This window comes from Apodemus sylvaticus, chromosome 7 (genome assembly GCF_947179515.1).
Source record: "Apodemus sylvaticus chromosome 7, mApoSyl1.1, whole genome shotgun sequence".
Classification (NCBI taxonomy): domain Eukaryota; kingdom Metazoa; phylum Chordata; class Mammalia; order Rodentia; family Muridae; genus Apodemus; species Apodemus sylvaticus.
The window spans coordinates 5,016,900-5,037,766 of record NC_067478.1 but is presented as its reverse complement, the minus strand read 5'-3'; the positions used below and the strand labels follow the sequence as shown (position 1 = coordinate 5,037,766).

The window sequence follows — 20,867 nt, the reverse complement described above, 5'->3', positions numbered from 1 at the left end:
GTTTTGGTGGAAAGAAAAGAGCTACTGTAATGAAGACAAGCAGTGATCCCGGTGGACTCCAAGTTGAAGGAGGTGGAGTGGGAAGGGGCAGGGCTTAAAGTGGGTTGCTGGGGCTGGCTCTCTTGGCAACGCGGCTCTGAGGAAACTCAAGGAAGTGAGAGAGTAGGGCACAGGGAGGCCTGCGGCCAAGGGTTCCGAGCAGAGGGAACATGCTCAAGGAGAGTGGCACACTGGAGAGTGGCACACTGGAGAAATGCATTGCAGTGGGGCTACAGCAGGGAGACGGCATGATGGGCGCTCAGAGAGGTCTGAAGCCTTGCCAGCCCTTCCAGCTTCTCTGGAAGAAACACCTCATCTCAGTCACCCTGGGAAAGTCTCCGGAGGTCTTCATGGATGGATGAGCAGGGCCTTAAGCAGAGAGCCTGAGGGAAGAGATTCCTGTCATCAGGTCATTCACGGGGTGAAAGGTGCCTCAGCCTCTCAGGGCTCTGCAGAGGAAAGGTGAAAGAATCCAGAAAGCTTTTAAGAGTAGAGGCTCTGCTGCAGAAGGGTTGAGATCACGTGTCACTCCTGCAGAGGACCTGGGTTCTAGGGGATCTGATGTCCTCTTCTGGCCTCTGCAGGTGCCCAAATGAACACAGATTACAGACACCACAAGTGCACACACACACACACACACACACACAAATAAATAAATAAATGTGGTTTGTTTTTGTTTAAGATTCATTTGAGCATTGATGTTTTGCCTGCCTGGATGTCTGTGAAGGTACCAGATTCCCTGGAATTGAAGCTACAGATGGTTGTGAGCTGCCATATGGGTGCTTGGAATTGAAACTGGGTCCTTGCCGGTGGTGGCGCATGCCTTTAATCCCAGCACTTGGGAGGCAGAGGCAGTTGGATTGCTGAGTTAGAGGCCAGCCTGGTCTATAGAGTGAGTTCCAGGACAGCCAGGGCTATACAGAGAAACCCTGTCTAGAAAAAAAACAAAAACAAACAAACAAACAAACAAACTCTGTCCTCTGGAAGAGCAATCAGTGCTCTTGATCCCTGAGCCTTCTCTCCAGCCCTTGTTTTGTTTTTTAAAAGTAGAGCCAATGGGATTGGGGTGGGAGCTGTAGGGAAACTGAGGACTCAAGGGTGCTTGGAGGATCTGGCCAAGGATCTGGAATACAGGCCGGTCCTTAGCACTTGGTTTGGATACATTGGAGACTTCCAGACCTCCAAGGGGCAAGGCAGTTCAGGGGAGAGGTATGGGACTACGGATAACATTTATAATCCAAAGCATATTTAAAATGGCTGAGGAGAGAGTCTCAAGAAACAATGTGACCTGGGTGTGGTGGGGCACACCTTTAATCCCAGCACTCGAGGCAGAGGCAGAGGCAGGGGCAGGGGCAGGGGCAGGGGCAGGGGCAGGGGCAGGGGCAGGGGCAGAGGCAGAGGCAGAGGCAGGCAGATTCCAGAGTTTGAGGCCAGTATGGTCTGTATGCTAAGTTCCAGGGCCACATAGTGAGACACTGTGGCTCATAACACATGAACACGAGAAAACAAAGCAAACGGCTCCTGAGGAACAAAAGCCGAAGCTGACTTCTGGCCCCTGACCTCTGGCCTCTGACCTCTGGCCTCCACCTTAACCTGCTTACACACATCCACAGTAAACAAACAAACAAATACTCAGAAGCACTCACATAATGCCAATGGGGATCTACTGTGATACAATCTTTCTGGGAGCCAAATGCGAACATTTACATACTGTTGGCGGTGGAATTCTAGCATATTACCCCCACCCACATAAATATTATACAGCTATACAAAGTATGTAGAAACAGGAGCAAAAATCCTCTACTGTGATACACTCTTTCTGGGAGCCAAATGCTACAATTTGCATACTTTTGGCTGTGGAATTCTAGCATATTACCCACACACACATAAATATTATACAGCTATACAAGGTATGTAGAAACCCGAGCAAAGATCCTCAGACGGCAGCGTTTACAGCAGAACGAGAACCAAACCACATCAAACAAACAAGAGCAGTCCCTGTAATCAGAGAGAGCATAAATGAAGAAAAGGCCACAACAAATAGCATGGAATTATGTTTTTTAAGTAACAAAATGTATTTTATAGATGTCAATGCTTGTATAAGCAGGAAAAAATAGTTGTAACAATATGGTAATCTAATTATCTGGGGGGGGGGAGAGCTGAGGACACTAATTTTTTAAAAAGATTTATTTATTTATTATATGTGAGTACACTGTAGCTGTCTTCAGACACCCCAGAAGAAGGGGTCAGATCCCATTACAGATGGTTGTGGACCACCGTATAGTTTCTGGGATTTGAACTCAGGACCTTTGGAAGATCAATCAGTGCTTTTAACCACTGAGCCATCTCTCCAGCCCAAACACTTTTATTAAATAATAGTTTATTGTCAGTCCTGGGGATTGAACCTGAGGCCCCTCGACTGCCAGGCAAGTGCTCTCCCACTGCACAATCTTTTCATTTGTTATTTGAGACAGGATCTGCTGAGTTGCCAGGCTGACCTTGAACTCTCTCTGTAGCTTGATCAGACATTGAATTTGCAATCCTCCTGCCTCTGGTCCCTAGGGAGCTGGGATGACAAGCTGACAACCCTACAGCACCAAACCCAACATTGTTCATTTCCTTGGTGTATTGTTGGAGATTTTGATTTTGTGACTCATGATTATAGAGGATGTTTCACATATTAAAGTAAAAAAAAATAAGTAAAAGAAATGTGTGAAACTAAGAGACAAATGAACAAACAGGGTCGCAGGCCTCAGGGGAGAGTGTGGGATGAAGAGAGACTGGTCAGGAATCCCCTTTGTGCTCACAGAGTCCCCCGGGGAGGTGACTGGACAGACGGGTGGACAGACAGACAGACAGACGGATGGATGGATGGACAGAGAATGGGCGAAGAGAGGAGAATGGAAAGCAGGAGAGGCTGGGGTGACAGGCAGGGAGGGAGTTGTAGAGCCACCTACATGAGGACAGTTGGAGTGGCCTTTGCCACCAGAAGGGCCGACGCTGTGAGAGACTTTGGCTTGGACAGGTCAGCCGAGCAGACGGTAAGATGGGGCGTGCAGAGGAAAGGGGCAGGGAGCGTCTGTGTGACAGGCCAGCCTCCCTGTCACTCTCTGTGAGGACACCTAGATAGAGAGTGGAGAAGCCCAGAACAGCAGCAAGAATCAATTACCCCGAGGCCTGGGAGTGTCCATGGTGGAGCAGCTGCTAATGGCGGGATCACTCGTTCTGGGGAGGTCCCCCCCCCCCCCGTACATGGGGGCCAAGCACACCTGGCTACTATTTTGCTACTTTCCCCACCCAAAGCCCTTCCCTCCTGCACCACTGGGAAATGGTGTGTGTGTGTGTGTGTAGGAAACCAGACAGATGGCCTATTTGCCCATGTTCCTTCCCCTCTCAAGCTCCCCTTCCTACACACATCAGTCAGCACCAGGAGCGGGCGGTTAAAGAGGAGTCTGCACGGTCCTGGAAACGGACTCGGGATGTTTGGGAAATGCTCCCAGGGTCCAGGGTACCTGGCTGGGTGAGCTCTTTCCCTGCAGGGAAGAATGTGTCAGGGAGGCAGCCAGAGCCTGCTCCTCCCAAGCACACGCCTTGACAAGGACATCTGCTTTTCCTACTCTCTGGACAGGAAGGTCCCTCAAAAAACAGATGAGGGGCCCGACCAAGAGCAGCGGAAACAGCCCAGGTCTGTGGGTGAACATCCTGGGACCCAACTCAGGAAGTGGGTTCAGGGCTGTAAGGCAAGCAAACTCAAACCTAAGTAGAAAGTGACTATCTTGGCTTCTGTGTTAGTCAGGCAAGGGTATCTGGAGGTACAGAGCTGGCTGCATGGTGCACATACACACACATAAAAGGAAACTTAATCCCCTTTAAAAAAAATATTTATTTTATGTATGTGAGTACACTGCTGCTGTCTTCAGACACACCAGAAGAGGGCATCAGATTCCACTGCAGATGCTTGTGAGCCACCATGTGGTTGCTGGGAATTGAACTCAGGACCTCATGCTTTTAACCACTGAACCATCTCTCCAACCCCCTTATTTTTTTGTTGTCGAGACACGGTCTCAGTAAATAATCCTTGCTGGCATGGAACTTGCTTTGTAGAGCAGGCCAGCGTCAAATTCAGAGATCTGCTTGCCTCTGCCCACTGAGCACTGGGATCAAGGTGTGCGGCCAGACCTCACACCCTCTATTGACAGGGTTCTCAGGAGGAATGGAACCAGTGCAGCAAGCGCACATTACAAAGGAGGGTAATGGACTGGCTGAGCAACTGTGGCCGCCCGTGCTTGGTGGCTGCTTGGTCCTTAGTGCTGAGTGCCTCAGCAGCCTTACTCTGCCAAGGAAGGGCTGGAAGGTTCCTGGAGAGCCACAGCCCAGGTCTCAATAGTGACCTCCAACCCAGCTGAGCTTATATGTAAGTACACTGTAGCTATCTTCAGACACAGAAGAGGGCGTCAGATCTCATTACAGATAAGGTTGTGAGCCACCATGTGGTTGCTGGGAATTGAACTCAGGACCTCTAGAAGAACAGTCGATGCTCTTAACCACTGAGCCATCTCTCCAGCCCCCAAATCTTCTTCTCCATCAAACTCCCTAGTAAGCCCGCCTCTGAAACAGGTGATGCTGGGCTGAAGAGATGGTTCAGCCGTTAAGAACACGTCGTGCTCTGGCAGGGGAACAGCTTTTTGTTCCCAGAACCCATGTCAGGTGGCTTCCAATTGCCTATCGGCTCCCAGAGATCCGAACCCCTCTTCTGGTCTCCACAGGCAATGGCACATTTATACACACAGAGACACACAAAATAAAAATAGCAAAGCTTTACCAAAAAAACCAAAAAAAGTAGAAGAGATGCTAGCTGTCACAGCGGCGTTCGCCCGTGTCCTGCACTCGGGGAGGCTAAGGAGGAGGGGGGCGTGGAATGGTGAGTTTGAGCCAGCCTAGATCACATAGGTGGACGTTAGGGATGCAAACTTTTAGATGACGACAGAGATGACGCTCTTCTAGAGGAAAAGCTAGACGGAAGGGGCGGAGCCGGAAGCAGAAGTAGGACGCGGAGTCTGCAGCGTCTTTCTCTGTTGCCATGGAACCCGAAAGCATGGAAGAGCAGAAATCCTCAGCTTCCTCCGCCATTGTATCCTTGGAGACCATGCTGTTGCCTACCCCGCACCAGCCCGAGTCCATCAGTCTTAGCTGGTCCGCCAGGAAATCCTTGCGGTCCTCGACGGTCTTCATGGATTATTGCCAGTTCGGCTACCCTACGCGGTCCCTCCGCGCCGGGTTCCAAGCGCTCCCGCCACTCCCGGAGCCGCAGACGCTGCGTCTGCGCCCCGCCTCGCTGCGCACGCAGGATATCTCACATCTGCTTGCCCGAATCTTCCGAAACTTGTACACCGCCCAGGTGATCGGAGACGACTTGAGCAACAGCTTGATTAAGGCCCGCGGCAGTGAGGATGCGCGCCACGAGGAGTTCTTGGACCAGCTGCAGCAGGTATAGCGGGTGCATCCCGGGATACGGTCCGGATGCAGCCGCGCTAAAGTGAAGACTACTATCCAAACTTTATACATACACATATAAATGACACCGCCGCCTTTCTCTGTGCACGAGCACATTGTATGTTGCAAGTATAAACGAAACTACTGGAGCCAACAGATCCAGTCATGGTTAAGCATTTTTGCCCTCGTTTCTGGGTCAGCAGCATTTCTCTTTTGCACTAGGGTCAAGACTGATGATCCTGCCTCTCTGTGACTTGCCGTCAAGGACTCCCTTCCCAGCTCTCCCCTGTATCCGCCCCTCCGATCTTTCCTTTTTCTTCACTCCTTCCTGTCCATTACTCTCTCCTTATACAACATGGCCTAGCGTCATTCATTCGTTTCTAACACATACCTCCTGGGTGCCGTGTTCAGTGCTAGGCAGCGAGGATTCAGAACCCATCGCGAGTAGGATACACCTCAATGTTGAGTTCTTGCCTGGCAAGGGTAAGGCCTACCCGCAACTCCCAGCAATGCAAAACAAACAAAAAATGTAAAAAAGAAAATATTGGAGCTGGTAAGATGGCTCAGCAGGTAAAAGTGCTTGCTGGTAAACTGTGACACCCCCGCACCCCCCCCCACACACACAAAGTGTTAATCTCTCTTCCCTGGTGGCAGGATATTGACAGACCCTGTCTTAGGCAGGTAATCAAGGCAGAGTAAGATCAAGCGGTTCAGTAGCAAAATTGTTCCCAGAAAACACCGGTCCACCTTACGCCATCCTTCCTCTGACCCCTCCCCCCTCCACACACACACCTAACACTGCCTGAGCCTTGGAGGGCAGAATGCAGGACTCCCACTGATGGCTCAGGATTCAGTGGCACCTTAGTCTCAGTCTTTTGATGGTCATGGATCTCTGTGAATCAGGGCTTCTCTGTCCACAGAAATAGTTGGAAGCACCAGGTTCTCTTGATCAGAGCTCAACCCAGCCTCACTGGCTGTTGGTCTTTCCCATGTCTGTCTACAGAAACACTGCACGGTCTGATGATTAAGCCCACAAGCTCAAAACCCATCCTGGGGCTTGAGCTCTGCCTCCATTACATGGCGCTTGTATGACTTTGAGGACTGAGGGAGTCACTTCAGTGAGGAGCCATTAGCTTTGGGTGGGATCCTGACTCTTACATCCAAGGAGTAGGATCAGGGCTTTTGGAAAGTCCAGGGAGTGGGGTGCTTGACTCAAGCACAGTACTTGATGTTCAAGGCTGTCCTGGCTCTGCTTTCCCAGAGGAGGTTTTCTGTCCACAAGAAGGCTTAGACGCTGCCTCCCTTCCTCCGCCGTATACCCATTCATCTACTTTAAAGAATGGCTAGGGCTGAAGAGGTGGCTTCCTGGTTCAAGGCATTTGCTGCCGAGCCCAACAACCAGGGCTTTCTATCCCCTGGACCCACATGGCAGGAAAGAACAGACTTCCATAGGTTGTCCTCTGACATCCATAGGCTCACCATAGAATACGTGCCCCCAATAAATAAACAAACAAGAAAGGTAGCTAAGTCTGAGGCCTAGCAAAGCAATGAGAAGCGTTTGCTCCTTGTAATACTGTCTTGGTATTTTCCCGTCCTGTGAAAACTTTACTTCCAGTCCAAGAATATGTGTTAGAAGCGTGGCTGACTGGCTTGTCAATCTAAACGGTCTTGAAGTTGGGGCAGCCAGGCCACCCACGAGTCAGCGTTTGGGGTATAAGGTTTGCAAGGATATATAAAAAAAAAAAGCCAGGTTGAGTCACAGAAGGTGAACTGAGACAGGGACCCAGTGACTTGGAAAATTCTGCAGGTTGGAGGCTGGAGAGAAGGTTCAGTGAGTAAGAGAGTTTGTAACACAAGTTCAGGTCCTAGCACCCACATAAAAAACTCGGCATGGCTGATGGCTGCCTCTAACCCCAACATTGTCTAAGGTGGAGGAAGGGGGCTGCTGGGGTTGGCTGGCCAACATGCCTACTCCCAAGTTTGTCGAGAGATCCCATTTTAAGAGAAGAAGGTGAAGGGTGGTAAGACAGACCACCTAATACCTTCCTCCTCCGGTCTCTGTGTGTGCATACTCACATACAGACACACAACACTGAAAACTATTTTTAATTTAGGTGTATGTGTGTGTGTCTCCGTGCATCTTAACACGTGTGTGTGTGTGTGTGTGTGTGTGTGTGTGTGTGTGTGTGTGTGTGTGGGCCAGAAGACAATATCCAATTCCCTTGGGGCTGTAGGTACACGCAGTTGTGAGCTGGCTGGCGTGGGTTCTGGGAACTGAACTCGGTCCTCAGGAAGAGCAACAAGTACTGTAAACAGCGGAGTCATCTTTACAGCCTTTCGGGGCGGGGCGGGGGGAATGTAGTAAATTTCTCAGGGTAGCACATTACCCGATCACATTTCTCTTTGATCTGTGGCTTTATGTGCATTGATGTGGATTCTGCAAAAAAAAAAAAAAAAGATGCCATCTCGGGCAAGCCCTTTCCAACAGCTTAAATAGAGGCTGCCATCTGGAAGCTGCCCACGGGCTATGTTTAATGGACCTAGAATGGGCCTTGCCTGAATCAGCCTTACTTTGCTGTACCAAGATGGGCTTGCGTTTCTTGAGACGGTAGCTCTCTTGACTGTGAAACCGGGAGACCGAGGACCAAGCCTGGCTCCTACTGACCACACTGTGGGGTCACCATCTCCTTCTCTTGACCTCAGACATTAGTCTGGTGGGTTGGACCAGATGGTTTTGATGGTTGGGCAGCTGTGCTTGGCCGAAAGCCCCGATGTGGAGAGGTACAGGGTGGAGCCAAAATGTCGGATCTCGTCAGATTTCTGTGCATATATTTGAATGCCCGTTTGCAGGCTCGAGCTGTCTACAAACAGCGTCTGGATGAGGTGGCCATGCTGGAGAAACATATCATCCAGGCCCGTGCACGGGACATTGCAGAAACAGAACACGCCACCAAACAGGGCAGACTACATGTCGTGGAGACCCCTATCAAACTGCCCCCAGGTAGGTGTGAAGTCTGCCTGTCTGTCTGTCAGCCTCCACATCTCTGGCTGTTAGTATTGTCCTATATCTACGTCACTGTTCTTTTCTGAACATCCAGAGAGCAAGTTGCAGACATGACAGTCAGCCAGTACACAACACCCCAGTGTGCACGGTCCCTCCAGGAGAGTGCTGTCCCGCACGGCCAGCATGCGACTCTCCAAGCCAGGCACTTGGCAATGTTGCAATATCGGTCCCTGACTCAGAGGTCCCATCTCGGTCCCAGCAGCCAAACCACAGCTTCCTTTCCTCTGACCTTTCCTGTCAAGCTTGCCCAGTAGGCTGGCAAGTGAGTCCCAGGAATTTGCCCATCCCCACTCCCAAGTACTGGGATTATAGTTGTGCACATACATATACCTGTGTACACACATATACACACTCTCTTAAAAATCTTTTCTAAAACTGCCTTGGAGATGTGCAATGATATGTGTGTAAAATATTATAAAGGAGCCCATTAGTATATAGGCCAGCTTGAAAAACAAAGGCCAAGAAAGTACTGTGACCCCTGCACCCTGCACCCTGGGAGGATGGAGAAGAAGGTTTGGCAAAAAGGACAGTCCTTTCTCCCTCCCGACACGCGATCATCACAAAGCCTCCTGGAACGGCTGCATGGTGTCTGCTTGGCATGGTTTTTACTCCCAACCCAAGTCTTTCTTGCTAAGGGAGGGTCAGGGCCATCACTTCTAAAAGTACACCTTCTGTGGTTCCAGGATCCATCAGTGAAGGACCCCAGGGAGTTCTGGATGGAGAGGCCATGAGCCCCAAAAAGTAGCTTGTGGGTTATTTACTGGCTATCAGTATTTCTGTCCACTGATTGACCGATTGAGTTTTAGTTATTTATCCCTGTGATTCTGAATGGGTCTATGCACATGAGTGTAGTACCCACAGGGGCCAGAAGAGGGTAGCAGAGCCCCAGCAGCTGGAGTCCTGGGCAGTTTGTGAGCCACCAGACATGTACAGGAGCAGCATGCCCCTTTAACCAGCCAGCCAGGATATTTTGGAGCTGCCTTCAGATAACTTATTGAGAAACTTCTGCTTCAGGGATGCCAAACACTGTTGTTCATGGTGATTCCCTGGCCTTTTCTTCTTCAACCTTGGATACTTTGTACTCAGCCGCCTTCTGTTCCTTTGCTATGCTGGGAGCAGTTTCTGCTTCAGGCTCTGATTGTTAACTTTAGGCCAAATCTCTGGATCCTTGTCAGCACCCATGAGGGCAGAAGATATGCTCGCTGTGTCACCTTTGTCACTGGATGCTGGGGATCGGCCCCAGGACTTTATGTATGCCAGGCAACTATTCTACCAACTGAACTACATCCCCACAGCACAAGGAGGCTGCCCCCATATGTAGCATTATAGATTTGTGCAAACACAGACTGTAACACGAAGGGTGAACTCTCTGTTGAAAAGTAGGCTTTGGTGGTGGCACACACCTTTAATCCCAGCATTCTGGGAGACTGAGGCAGGTGGATTTCTGAGTTTGAGGCCAGCCTGGTCTACAGAGTGAGTTCCAGGACAGCCAGGGCTATACAGAGAAACCCTGTCTTGGAAAAACCAAGTCAAAAACAAAAACAAAAACAAAAAACCCGAAAAATAGGCTTTGAGTGATGGTGGTATGTCAGTGTGGGTTCATTCCTGTAACAAGCATGCTGTTCTTGGCAGGATGACAGTAACAGATAAAGCTCCACCTGCACAGGGGCAGACGAACATGGAAACTTTCAGACCTTCTCAGTTTGCATGCCAATTTCTGACTACTCCAGAGTCCAAATCGAGCAGATGGCTCAGTGTATAAAGGTTTGCTGCCAAGCCTGGCAGACAGAGTTCAAACCTCAGGGCCTGTGACAGGAGGAGGTCAGCTGACCTCCACACACAGACCTACAGGCCCCCACAGACATTCAATAAACAAACAAGCACATGTAATTAAAATAGAGCCAAAGTCTATTTTACTAAAACACTCATCACTTTCCAAAGGCATTTGTTTCTAGTTGGTGTTTCTAGACACTAGTGTTATAAACCATACATATTATATATTATACATTATATATTAATTACATATTATAAAATATAATATGAGTTACATGTTACATAGTATATATTATAATGTGTGTGTTTACTATCATTTTTTTGGCTCATCAATTGCAAGCATCAACTTCCATTCAGTAATATAAGTGACTTTCTCTGGTGTGTCATAGGTCAGTGGGAGTTGGGTGAGGCTGTAGTTATTGCCCCTGTGGACTGGGCTCAGCTCTTCTCCAAGTGGCTTTTAAGCTGGTGTCTGAGATGAAGAGACAAGGTCTTCTCTGCTTGATGGCCAGAGTTCCCCATACCAGCACATCTCAAACCCTTGCTACCATGATTTGGCCACAGTGAAAGGTAAAGCGTAACACTGCACGCACGGCAGCGAGAGGCACAGGGACTGCCTGGCAACTCACAACTCCTGCCTGGCCCGAGCCAAGCACGCCCTGCCTTCCTAACAGTGAACGACCTGAGACACCCCCGCCTCCCCCGAATCAAGCTACATGTACACCCCACTCCAAACAATGCAACGAACCCCACCCCCAACAGTAATTCCATGTTGCCATATATGTCTTGGACCTAGAGGCAGCCCAAGCCAGTTTCAGGTCCATGCATGCTAAGGGAAACTGTCCTCTAAGGGAAATTGTAGGGATATTTTCCCATGGACCATCTTACTCATAAGCATAATTAGGTACACAGATGTTTAAAATCAGATGCATCATGGGGAAGGACATGCACAAGAAAGGAAGACTTGCATAATCCAAATCCATCAACGGAAATGGAGACCCACTCAGGTCACCCCCTCGCCACCAGCTCCTCCTCCTGGACTCCACCAAATGAAGCCCTAAACAGTAACCAAGGCCCTTGGGTGCTCTAACTCAGGTAGCCCTTACAGTGTGCATGCTGTGTCTCTTTGAATAGAGCTCCTTGTGGCTTTGCTGTGTGTGTGTGTGTGCGCGCGCGCGCGCGCTCTTCCAAGTCTTTTTTTTTTTTTTTTTTTTTTTTTTTTGGTTTTTCCTAGACAGGGTTTCTCTGTATAGTCCTGGCTGTCCTGGAACTCACTCTGTAGACCAGGCTGGCCTCGAACTCAGAAATCCGCCTGCCTCTGCCTCCCAGAGTGCTGGGATTACAGGCGTGGGCCACCACTGCCCAGCTCTTCCAAGTCTTTTAATAAGATGCCACGAACCTGGAAACACCTGATGCGACTGACTATGGGTTACACTGTTGCTAGTGACATTGGCTTTGCTACTTGTGTGTGTTCTTCCAAGTCTTTTAATAAGATGCCAAGAGCCTGGATACACCCAGGACTATCGGTTACACTGTTGCTAGTAACATTGCCAGGGACAGACAGACATACCCAGAGGGGTGAAGAACTGGGGCTTGTGTTGCATCTACCACACTTGGTCCTATGCCACCACAGACTCCACATATGGCACTACTTTGCCCCAGTAACGCCATGCACAGCTTGGTCCAGTTATCAGCCTCTACGGAGTGCCTGAGAAATCATCAGTTTATTTCTTTTTTGTTTTGTTTTGTTTTTTGTTTTATTTTGTTTTCTCGACACAGGGTTTCTCTGTGTAGCCCTGGCTGTTCTGAACTCACTCTGTAGACCAGGCTGGTTTCGAACTCAGAAATCTGCCTGCTTCTGCCTCCCACGTGCTGGGATTAAAGGCATGCACCACCACTGCCCGGCTATCATCAGTTTTTTTTTTTTTAAAGATTTATTTATTTATTTATTTTATGTATATGAGTACACTGTAGCTGTCTTCACACACACCAGAAGAGGGCATTGGATTCCATTATAGATGGTTGTGAGCCACCATGTAGTTGCTGGGAATTGAACTCAGGACCTCTTGAAGAGCAGTCAGTGCTCTTAACCCCTGAGCCATCTCTCCAGCCCCTTATCATCAGTTTCTTAATCTTCACCACAGGGCTCTGAGAATTCGCCTGGGACGTGCAGGCTTGGAGCTGGAGGTGTGGGTTCAGCTGCTTCTCTCTGGGTCTGCCTTAACTGCCTTTGTCCTGTTCTCTTCCCCCGCAGTGAAGACGGTCTTCAGGTGGTGTATAGACAGCAAGTTAATGCAAAAACATCACTTAATCTCTACAGAGGATTACTATACCGATCCCGTGCCATTTTGCCCAGCGCCCAAAGGTATCTATGCTGGCTCTGGTGGAGCCCAGAGGCATCCTGCGCTTGCTCTGAGCCCCTGCTCTGGTGGAGGGCCAGGGCCTCCTGTGCTTGCAGCCCAGCTCGCCCACTCCTGCTGCTACTTAGTTGCTGCCACTTACCTTCCTGTCCCTTTATTTAGCTGTTATCTTCATTGGTTCCTTCAAGGCAAATATTCCATCTCCACCACATGGAATTTCATGTCCCTGGTTGGCTGCCCAGCAGCCAGCAAATCAAAAAAAAAAAAAAAAGTTTAAAAGGGGCTAGAGGACAGACAGGGAGGGAGAGGAGGAGAGGGGGGAAACAAGGTGGGGGAGGTAAATGGATAGAAAGCTTCCTGCAGGCCTACACATGGGGGTAGAGTTTGGAAGCATCGCTGGATAGGCGAAGGGTCACGGGGAAGCCTGTGTGCAAGCATCAGCAGTGTTTAACCAGGCCAGACTGCAAAGACAAGCTCCCAGCAGTCCCAGGGACTGGGACCCTGGACAACCTCTTAGGAGCTTGGTGGCTGCCCCTGTTTTGGGGTAGGAAGATTCAGATCCAGGGACCTGAGGGTGATGAAGGCTGCAGAGTCAGTTGCGCTGAGAGGCGTACTCACCACCTAGCTGGGAAACAGACTCTACCTACTCCCTGAGCGCTTACTGGGAATTATATTAAGATGTGGGGTGAGGCAGCTCCTTACCCTTTTGTTAGTAACAGAAGTCCCTGTCTAGTCGAGGAAGCATGGTCCCAATAAATAAGACATGATAAAAAGAACATTTGAATAAAGTTGGGGGGGGGGTACTGGAGAGATGGCTCAGTGGTTAGGAGCACTGGCTGCTCTTCCAGAGGATCCAGGCTCAATTCCCAGAACCCAGAATTCCCATGAGACGGCTCATGACTGTCTAATTTCAGTTCTAGAGGGTGTGACATCTTCAACGCCAATGTACATAAAGTAAAAGTTAAATTATTTTTAAAAATTGCTCACCCTTGGAGTATGTGCTTAGCAACTACTCCAAGCAACTGTGTGCTTCGCATCTTTTTGTCAGTTAGCCATGCTGGAAAACTGTTTTACCCACTAGCCCCATGTCTCAAACACATGGAATAAGCCCCAGGAATAACTCGTGCATTGAACAGCAGCAATATCTGGTGTTATGAATCTGAAGGCTTTGAGGAGCATGGGACCTGACTGTGACTCTGGTGACTTGCCTTGTTCAAATTAGAAACATGCCCTTCAGCTAGGCGGTGGTGGTGCACGCCTTTAAGCCCAGCACTTGGGAGGCAGAGGCAGGCAGATTTCTTAGTTGGAGGCCAGCCTGGTCTACAGAGTGAGATCCAGGACAACCAGGGTTACACAGAGAAACCCTGTCTCAAAAAACAAAAGAAAACAAAGAGAAACATGCCCTTCCTTGGCTTGGCGGCAGCGGTACAACTAACGGGTGTTTCCTCGGTGCCCTAGACAATTCCCCGCCTGGATGTTCCAAACTGACGTTTAGCTGTGAGAAGCATTTCATGCGCAGGTCAGAGCTGGACAGGAAGGCCGAGGAGCGCTGCAGGAAGCTCTCAGAATACGACGACTTTGAGTACACCATGGACAGCTTGAGCTCCACGTCGAAGACCAAAGAGAAGGCCAAGGTCTCTGTCAAGGTTAGAGCTGAGTTATGTTGGGGCACTGGGTGCAGGGAGGCGGTGAGAGGCAATTAACCCAGATGCACACGGTGGAGCCTGCCCTGCCGTCTGTGGTTCACGACATGCCCCGACGGCCTCTTGCCTGTTACTAACTGTGCTTTCTTGTGCCTCAAAGAAGGCAAGTGCACCAGTGAATAAGAAGTGGATGGAGCACCTGCAGGTGCCACAGAGAGCCCTGGACAGACGGCTGCTTGCCAGGATGGAGAATCGGAATCACTTCCTGAAAAACCCTCGCTTTTTCCCGCCTAACACGCCACACGGAGGCAAGTCTCTAATTGTCCCGTCGAAGAAGCCAGAGAGAAGAGGATCCCTGAGTGGGGAGCCCGAGTGGAGGTGAGTCCTTCCGCCGGGACCCCGGGAAATCTGAGCTATGGGAGCGAGCCTGGGAAGGTTCTGGATCTGGTCTGAGGAGGTCCCTAGACTTCGGCACACCTAGGTAATGTATCAGAGGAGAGCCAGGCTTCAGGGTCACCCTTGGGTGTGGCTCTGACCCTCAGAGGCATGGGGTTGTGCTCTTCTCAGCTGTCAGGAGTCAGAAAAAGAGGAGTAGAGCCCTGGGCATGAGCTTCCTATGGGCATCCAAATGGGGGTGGGGCTGGGGGCGGGGCCTATGGTCATGTGACCCTCCCATGGTTTCTTGATTTTTTTTTTTTAATTGTTGTGACATCATATCTCACAAAAACAAGGTGGGAAAGGTAAGATTGGTTTTGGCTTGGAGTCCAGAGGGTTCAATCCATCATGGCCGGGAAGATGTGCTGGGCCAGCACACGCAGTGCTCTTTGTGGCTGCTAAACGCAGGGAAAGGGGTTCAGCCAACTTCTTGCCTTTCCTTGCTTCCGTTCCGTTCCAGTTCAGTGTGTGGGATGCTGCTGCCCACACTCACCGTGGGCCCTTCCCCCTCAGTTAGTCCTCCATGGAAACGCTCTCAGACAGCCTCAGGTGTGCCTCCCTAGGTTCCTAGGTGACTCTCAGTCCAGCCAGCCTGACAGCGATAGTAGACCTTTATGTAGGGAGTTCACATGTCTTTAGTATTAGCAGTATTACACATTTTCTTAGTTACATGTGATTAAGGCATGTCGCGGTAAATCTCCAAGCCCTGTAAGCCTGTGCAAGGAAAACACAACCCAATTAACTTGAATACAAGCCGCCGCCCAACCTGGGCAGACCTGTCACTACCCTACTCCGTTCCCTGTCTGTGACAGACATCCTTAGCAGCTTGCTGCTTCTTTAGGGCACGCGCCTCTGCTCCACCTTCCTTTCCCCTCCTCCTGTCCTCCCCTCTCTCCTGACTCTCCTCGCCTCGCCCCTTCCCTCCCTCTCTCTAAGACTCTCAGCTCCACCTTCCCCTCCCACTGCCCAATCTCCGGCTCTAGCTTTTATTTTACACGTTAAAACGGGGAGACGGTTCACAGGAAGTCCTTGATTCACTCCTTGTCTGAGGCAGCCCCTCTTGGGGAAACAGAATTAACATCAAAATACAAGGTCAATCCACAACAAAGGCAAACCGTGATTTTTATGTTCTTTTTTTTTTTTTTTAAGATTTATTTATTTATTTTATGTGTACAAGTATACTGCAGCTGTACAGATGGTTGTGAGCCATCATGTGGCTGCTGGGAATTGAACTCAGGACCTCTGCACACTCTGGTCAACCCTGCTCGCTCCGGCCCAAAGATTTATTTATTATTATATGTAAGTACACTGTAGCTGTCTTCAGACACTCCAGAAAAGGGAGTCAGATCTCATTACAGATGGTTGTGAGCCACCATGTGGTTGCTGGGATTGAACTCAGAACCTTTGGAAGAGCAGTCAATGTTCTTAACCTCTGAGCCATTTCTCCAGCCCTGATTTTTCTGTTCTTTAAGAGACAAATTTGTCTTTGACCACATTTCAGTAATTCAGTAAAGGAGTGAGTTGCTTTTGTATATTTAACACTATTAATGCATCTTTTATAAAGAAAAATTGTGTTAATGCATAGTTCATTATATGGCCATTATAGGTCAGCTATGGCACCACAGGCATGGCATAGTCTCATGAGACCCCCGTCCCCACATGAATTCAACTCAAGGGCAAGCTCTCTTCCTCCAGCCCTCCACCCACTTCCTCACACATGAGGATTTGAGGCAAATCACAGTCGAATCCTTTCATCCATGGGTTCAGTGTGTCTCCAAGTATGAGATATAATCACACTAATGAATAAACAAGTTAAAAGACTGATAGTTGGGGCCCAGAAGATGGCTCAGTAGGCATGAGTGACTGCTGAGCAAATATGGGGACCTGAGTTCAAATCCCGGTCACGCTCATCACACTCTGGGTATGGGCCTGTCACTCCAGTGTTTGGGAGAGAGTGGAGAGCTCGCTGAGCCGGCCTCACTGAAGAAGCGATCTTCATGTTTAGTGAGAGACCCCCATCTCAACAGAACAAGGCAGAGAGCAAAGGAGCACCCCCAGTGGCCTCCCTGGCTGTATGCAGGCACACCCGTGTGCACCCCACCCCTCAGCCCTCCCACACAGGGGCATCCACACAAATTTAAAAGAAATAAAGAAAAACGGTATTGAGATCCCAGCTAGCATGTTGGTGTCTGCACTAGCTGGTTCTGTGTGTCAACTCGACCCAAGCTGGAGTTACCACAGAGAAAGGAGCCTCCCTTCAGGAAATGCCTCCATGAGATCCAGCTGTGGGGCATTTTCTCAATTAGTGATCAAGGGAGGAGGGCCCCTTGTGGGTGGTGCCATCTCTCGTCTGGTAGTCCTGGGTTCTATAAAAAAGCAGGCTGAGCAAGTCAGGGGAAACAAGCCAGTAAGAAACATCCCTCCATGGCCTCTGCATCAGCTCCTGCTTCCTGCCCTGCTTGAGTTCCAGTCCTGACTTCCTTTGGTGATGAACTGCAGTGTGGGAAGTGTAAGCTGAATAAACCCTTTCCTCCCCAACTTGCTTCTTGGTCATGATGTTTGTGCAGGAATAGAAACACTGACTAAGACAAATTGGTACCAGCATATCAGGGTATTCCTGTGACAGCCTGACCAGGTTTTAGGGAGGACTATGGAGGGACTTTGGAAGTTTGGGCTAGAAGATCCATTTGGTATTAAGAGCTCTGTGGGATGTTCTGTAGGAGCTTGGAAAATAATGTTGAGAACAGTGCAGAAGATAGAGGCCTGGCTTGTGAAATTTCAGAGGGAAGATTAACGGTTCTTATCAGGGCTGTTGCTGTTTTGATTGTAAAGATTCTGTGGTTTTGATTAGCTGGGGCTGAAGAATCAGCTGTGGTTAACAAGATACCAGAACTACTAAAGGGAAAACTTTCCATCTGGTCTATTGATGCTGGTTAGCTGGAGCTAAGAACTTTGCAGTGATTAGGAAGAGACCAGCATCACTGAGGTAAAATCTTATGCGAAGTGTTTTCTGAGAGCATGGAAGCTGTGTTCCAAAGATAGCCAAGGTTGTGCCTCATGCTGCAGCTGGATTTGTAAGAGTCACCCAGGTGGTACTGGTTTTGAAGGCCTGAAGGGGTCATGAAGAACAGTCAAGGCTCGGCACTGTGAGAGGCCATGGAAGGCCATTGGTGAAGGTGCAGCCTCAGTTACAACTGATGGCCCAGGACTGAAGGGGTCATGCAAAGGAGTTGAGGCCTGGCACCATGAAGAGAGCCAATGAGTGGCTATTGGTGAAGCCTAGTTACAGCAGAAGATAGCAGTGTTTTGGAGATGCCAATACCATGGGATGAACACCAAGAACAGCAGCAGCAGTGGACTCCAGGAAGCTGGAGCCTAGAAGACAAGCTGTGTGCTACAAAGGGCAGAGCTGGAGGAGTGACCCAAGCCCTTGGAGGAGCCCAAGATCGTGAGTGCATCCCAGACATTGGACAGTGGGAGTTTGATTTTGATTTTGATTGAGACTGTGTGTGCCTTGATACTTTTCTCTTTTGAAGGAAGTATTTTAGTAGAGTCCACAGTTAAGAAACTTTTAATTGTAAAAAGACTTTGAGTTTTAAAACAGATTGGATGTTTTAAAGGGATTGAACTTTTAATATGTAAAGACTGTGACTTTTAAAGTTTTTTATATCTTGAAGATGAATAAAAAAGTAATGGTTGAGGCTTAATAGTGGTGTGTTTGTGTGTCAAGTTGACAAGTGGTCAATTGTACTGGCTGATTTTGTGTGTTAACTTAACACAGGCTGAAGTTGTCACAGAGAAAGGAACTTCAGTTGAGAAAGTACCTCCATGAGATCCAGCTGTGGGGCATTTCCTCAATTAGTGATCAAGGGGGGGGGGCCCTTGTGGGTGGTGCCATCCCTGGGCTGGTAGTCTTGGGTTCTATAAGAGAGCAGGCTGAGCAAGCCAGGGGAAGCAAGCCAGTAAGGAACATCTCTCCATAGCCTCTGCATCAGCTCCTGCTTCCTGACCTGAACAGCAATATGGAAGTGTAAGCTGAATAAACCCTTTCCTCTCCAACTTGCTTCTTGGTCGTGATGTTTTGCACAGAAATACAAACCCTGACTAAGACAGTATTTAAGCTTCTAGAATTTCCTTATGCATAGTGAAAATTCTAGGAGCAGCCTAATATATTTGTCTTCACGAAACATGGATCGCGCCTTAAAACTATTATTATTTTAAGGTTAAATTTATATTTTTGTTTGTGAACCAAGCCTGTAATGGCTAAGCCATCTCTCCAGCCCTCAAGATTAATTGTTTTTTTAAAATTGTGTGTGCGCGTGCGCGCGCACACGCACATTACATGCACCAAGGCATCCATCTGATACCTCCCATTGGAGCTGGGGTTATAGGTGAGGTACCACCAAGCTTGGGCTGGCAGAAGAGCGATAAATGCTCTTAGCCCCTGAGCCATCTTTTCAGCCCTAACATTTTTTATAACTTGCTCAATAAACATCAACTAGAAAACCCAACAAACAGCCTGTTGTGAACACCTTTGACGGCGTAGATGAGTTTATTTCTTTACCTTTAGGTTTTTTTGAAGGGGGGGTGTAGAGTAGCCGAGGCTGGCCTTGAACTTCTGCCTCCACATCCCAAGAGCTGGGCCTATGGGAGTGCGCCACCACAGCTGTCTGAACGACTGATGAAGCCTTTCTCCCCTCCCACAGCTGCACAGATGCCCCCGTGTTCCTGGCGAAACCATCAATTGGATTTTTCACAGATTACGAGATTGGACCCGTTTATGAGGTAGGGCCCTTGCTTCTTTACATCATGAAATGTCTGAACCACACAGGAAAGCGGGGAAAGCCCAATGCATGCCCACGTGCCTGTCACCCAGCTTCCGCAGCTGCAGTGCTGGTTTCTGCCCTGTGACGTCCCCCGTGGCGTCTGTTGAAGGAGGCACACACAGCATGTCATCATGTGTCGCTACCCCCACAGGACTTTAGAAAAGAACCATCAGCTGAGTGGGAGGAGCACTCCAGTCCTCCCCATGCTTGGGAACAGGAGAGAGGGTGGGAGTCAGGCCAGCCTGAGCCACAGGAGAACAAACCAGTCCTGAGATGGCTCGGCAGTAAGAGTGCTCACTGCTCCTGTGGAGGACCTAAGATGGAATCCCAGGCTCACAACTTCCTGTAACTCTAGCTCCAGAGGATTCCAATAGCTCTGACCTCCACAGACACCCATGTGCACATACCCCCCCACGCACACGCACACATACACCTATATTTGAACAGAAATAACATGCCTTATAACTGAATTATATAGCTTCTATTCCCTGTAAATGAAGAAAGAGGGTTGTAGAGGCAGGAGGATGCTCACTGACCAGCCAGCCTAGCCAATCAGTGAGTGCCGGCCAGCCAATCAGTGGGTGCCGGCCAGCCAATCAGTGGGTGCCGGCCAGCCAATCAGTGAGTACCGGCCAGCCAATCAGTGAGTACCGGCCAGCCAATCAGTGAGTACCGGCCAGCCAATCAGTGAGTGCCGGCCAGCCAATCAGAGAGTGCCGGCCAGCCAATCAGAGAGTGCCGGCCAGCCAATCAGTGAGTACCGGCCAGCCAATCAGTGAGTACTGGCCTGCCAATATGTGAGTGCCGGTCAGCCAATCAGTGAGTGCAGGATTCAGCAAGAGACCCTGTACCAAAAGGTAGATGGAGAACCGAAGACAGAAACGCCTGATGCTGACTCCGAAGATGTGTGGGTACACACGTAAATCTATCCGCACATGGGTACACACGTAAATCCATCCGCACATGGGTACACATGTAAATCCATCCACACACTAGTTTACATGTAAATCCATCCACATACTAGTATATGCGTACATCCATCCATACCCTGGTATACATGTAAATACAACCGCACACAATCCATCCACACTCTAAACAAAGCAAAAGGCTCCCAAGAAATGGTACTTCAGCTTGAGCTCTGGCCCTCACGTGTGAGTCCACACATAGCACACACTCCTTGAAACACTCAGTGCTCCTGAATGTACACACACACACACACACACACACACACACA

At 49.3% G+C, this 20,867-nt stretch overlaps 1 protein-coding gene across 1 annotated transcript in view; it reads left to right on the top strand.

Moving 5' to 3' along the window:
- Positions 1-5,077: 5,077 nt before the first annotated feature.
- Positions 5,078-20,867, top strand: part of Dlec1 (DLEC1 cilia and flagella associated protein) — a 57,864-nt gene continuing 42,074 nt past the window's right edge. Inside the window, exons 1-6 of the mRNA XM_052187006.1 lie at positions 5,078-5,527; positions 8,383-8,533; positions 12,624-12,734; positions 14,188-14,375; positions 14,533-14,750; positions 19,514-19,592. Coding sequence (XP_052042966.1) covers positions 5,120-5,527; positions 8,383-8,533; positions 12,624-12,734; positions 14,188-14,375; positions 14,533-14,750; positions 19,514-19,592 — 1,155 coding nt within the window. The 5' untranslated portion in view covers positions 5,078-5,119. The remainder of the gene's footprint in view (positions 5,528-8,382; positions 8,534-12,623; positions 12,735-14,187; positions 14,376-14,532; positions 14,751-19,513; positions 19,593-20,867) is intronic.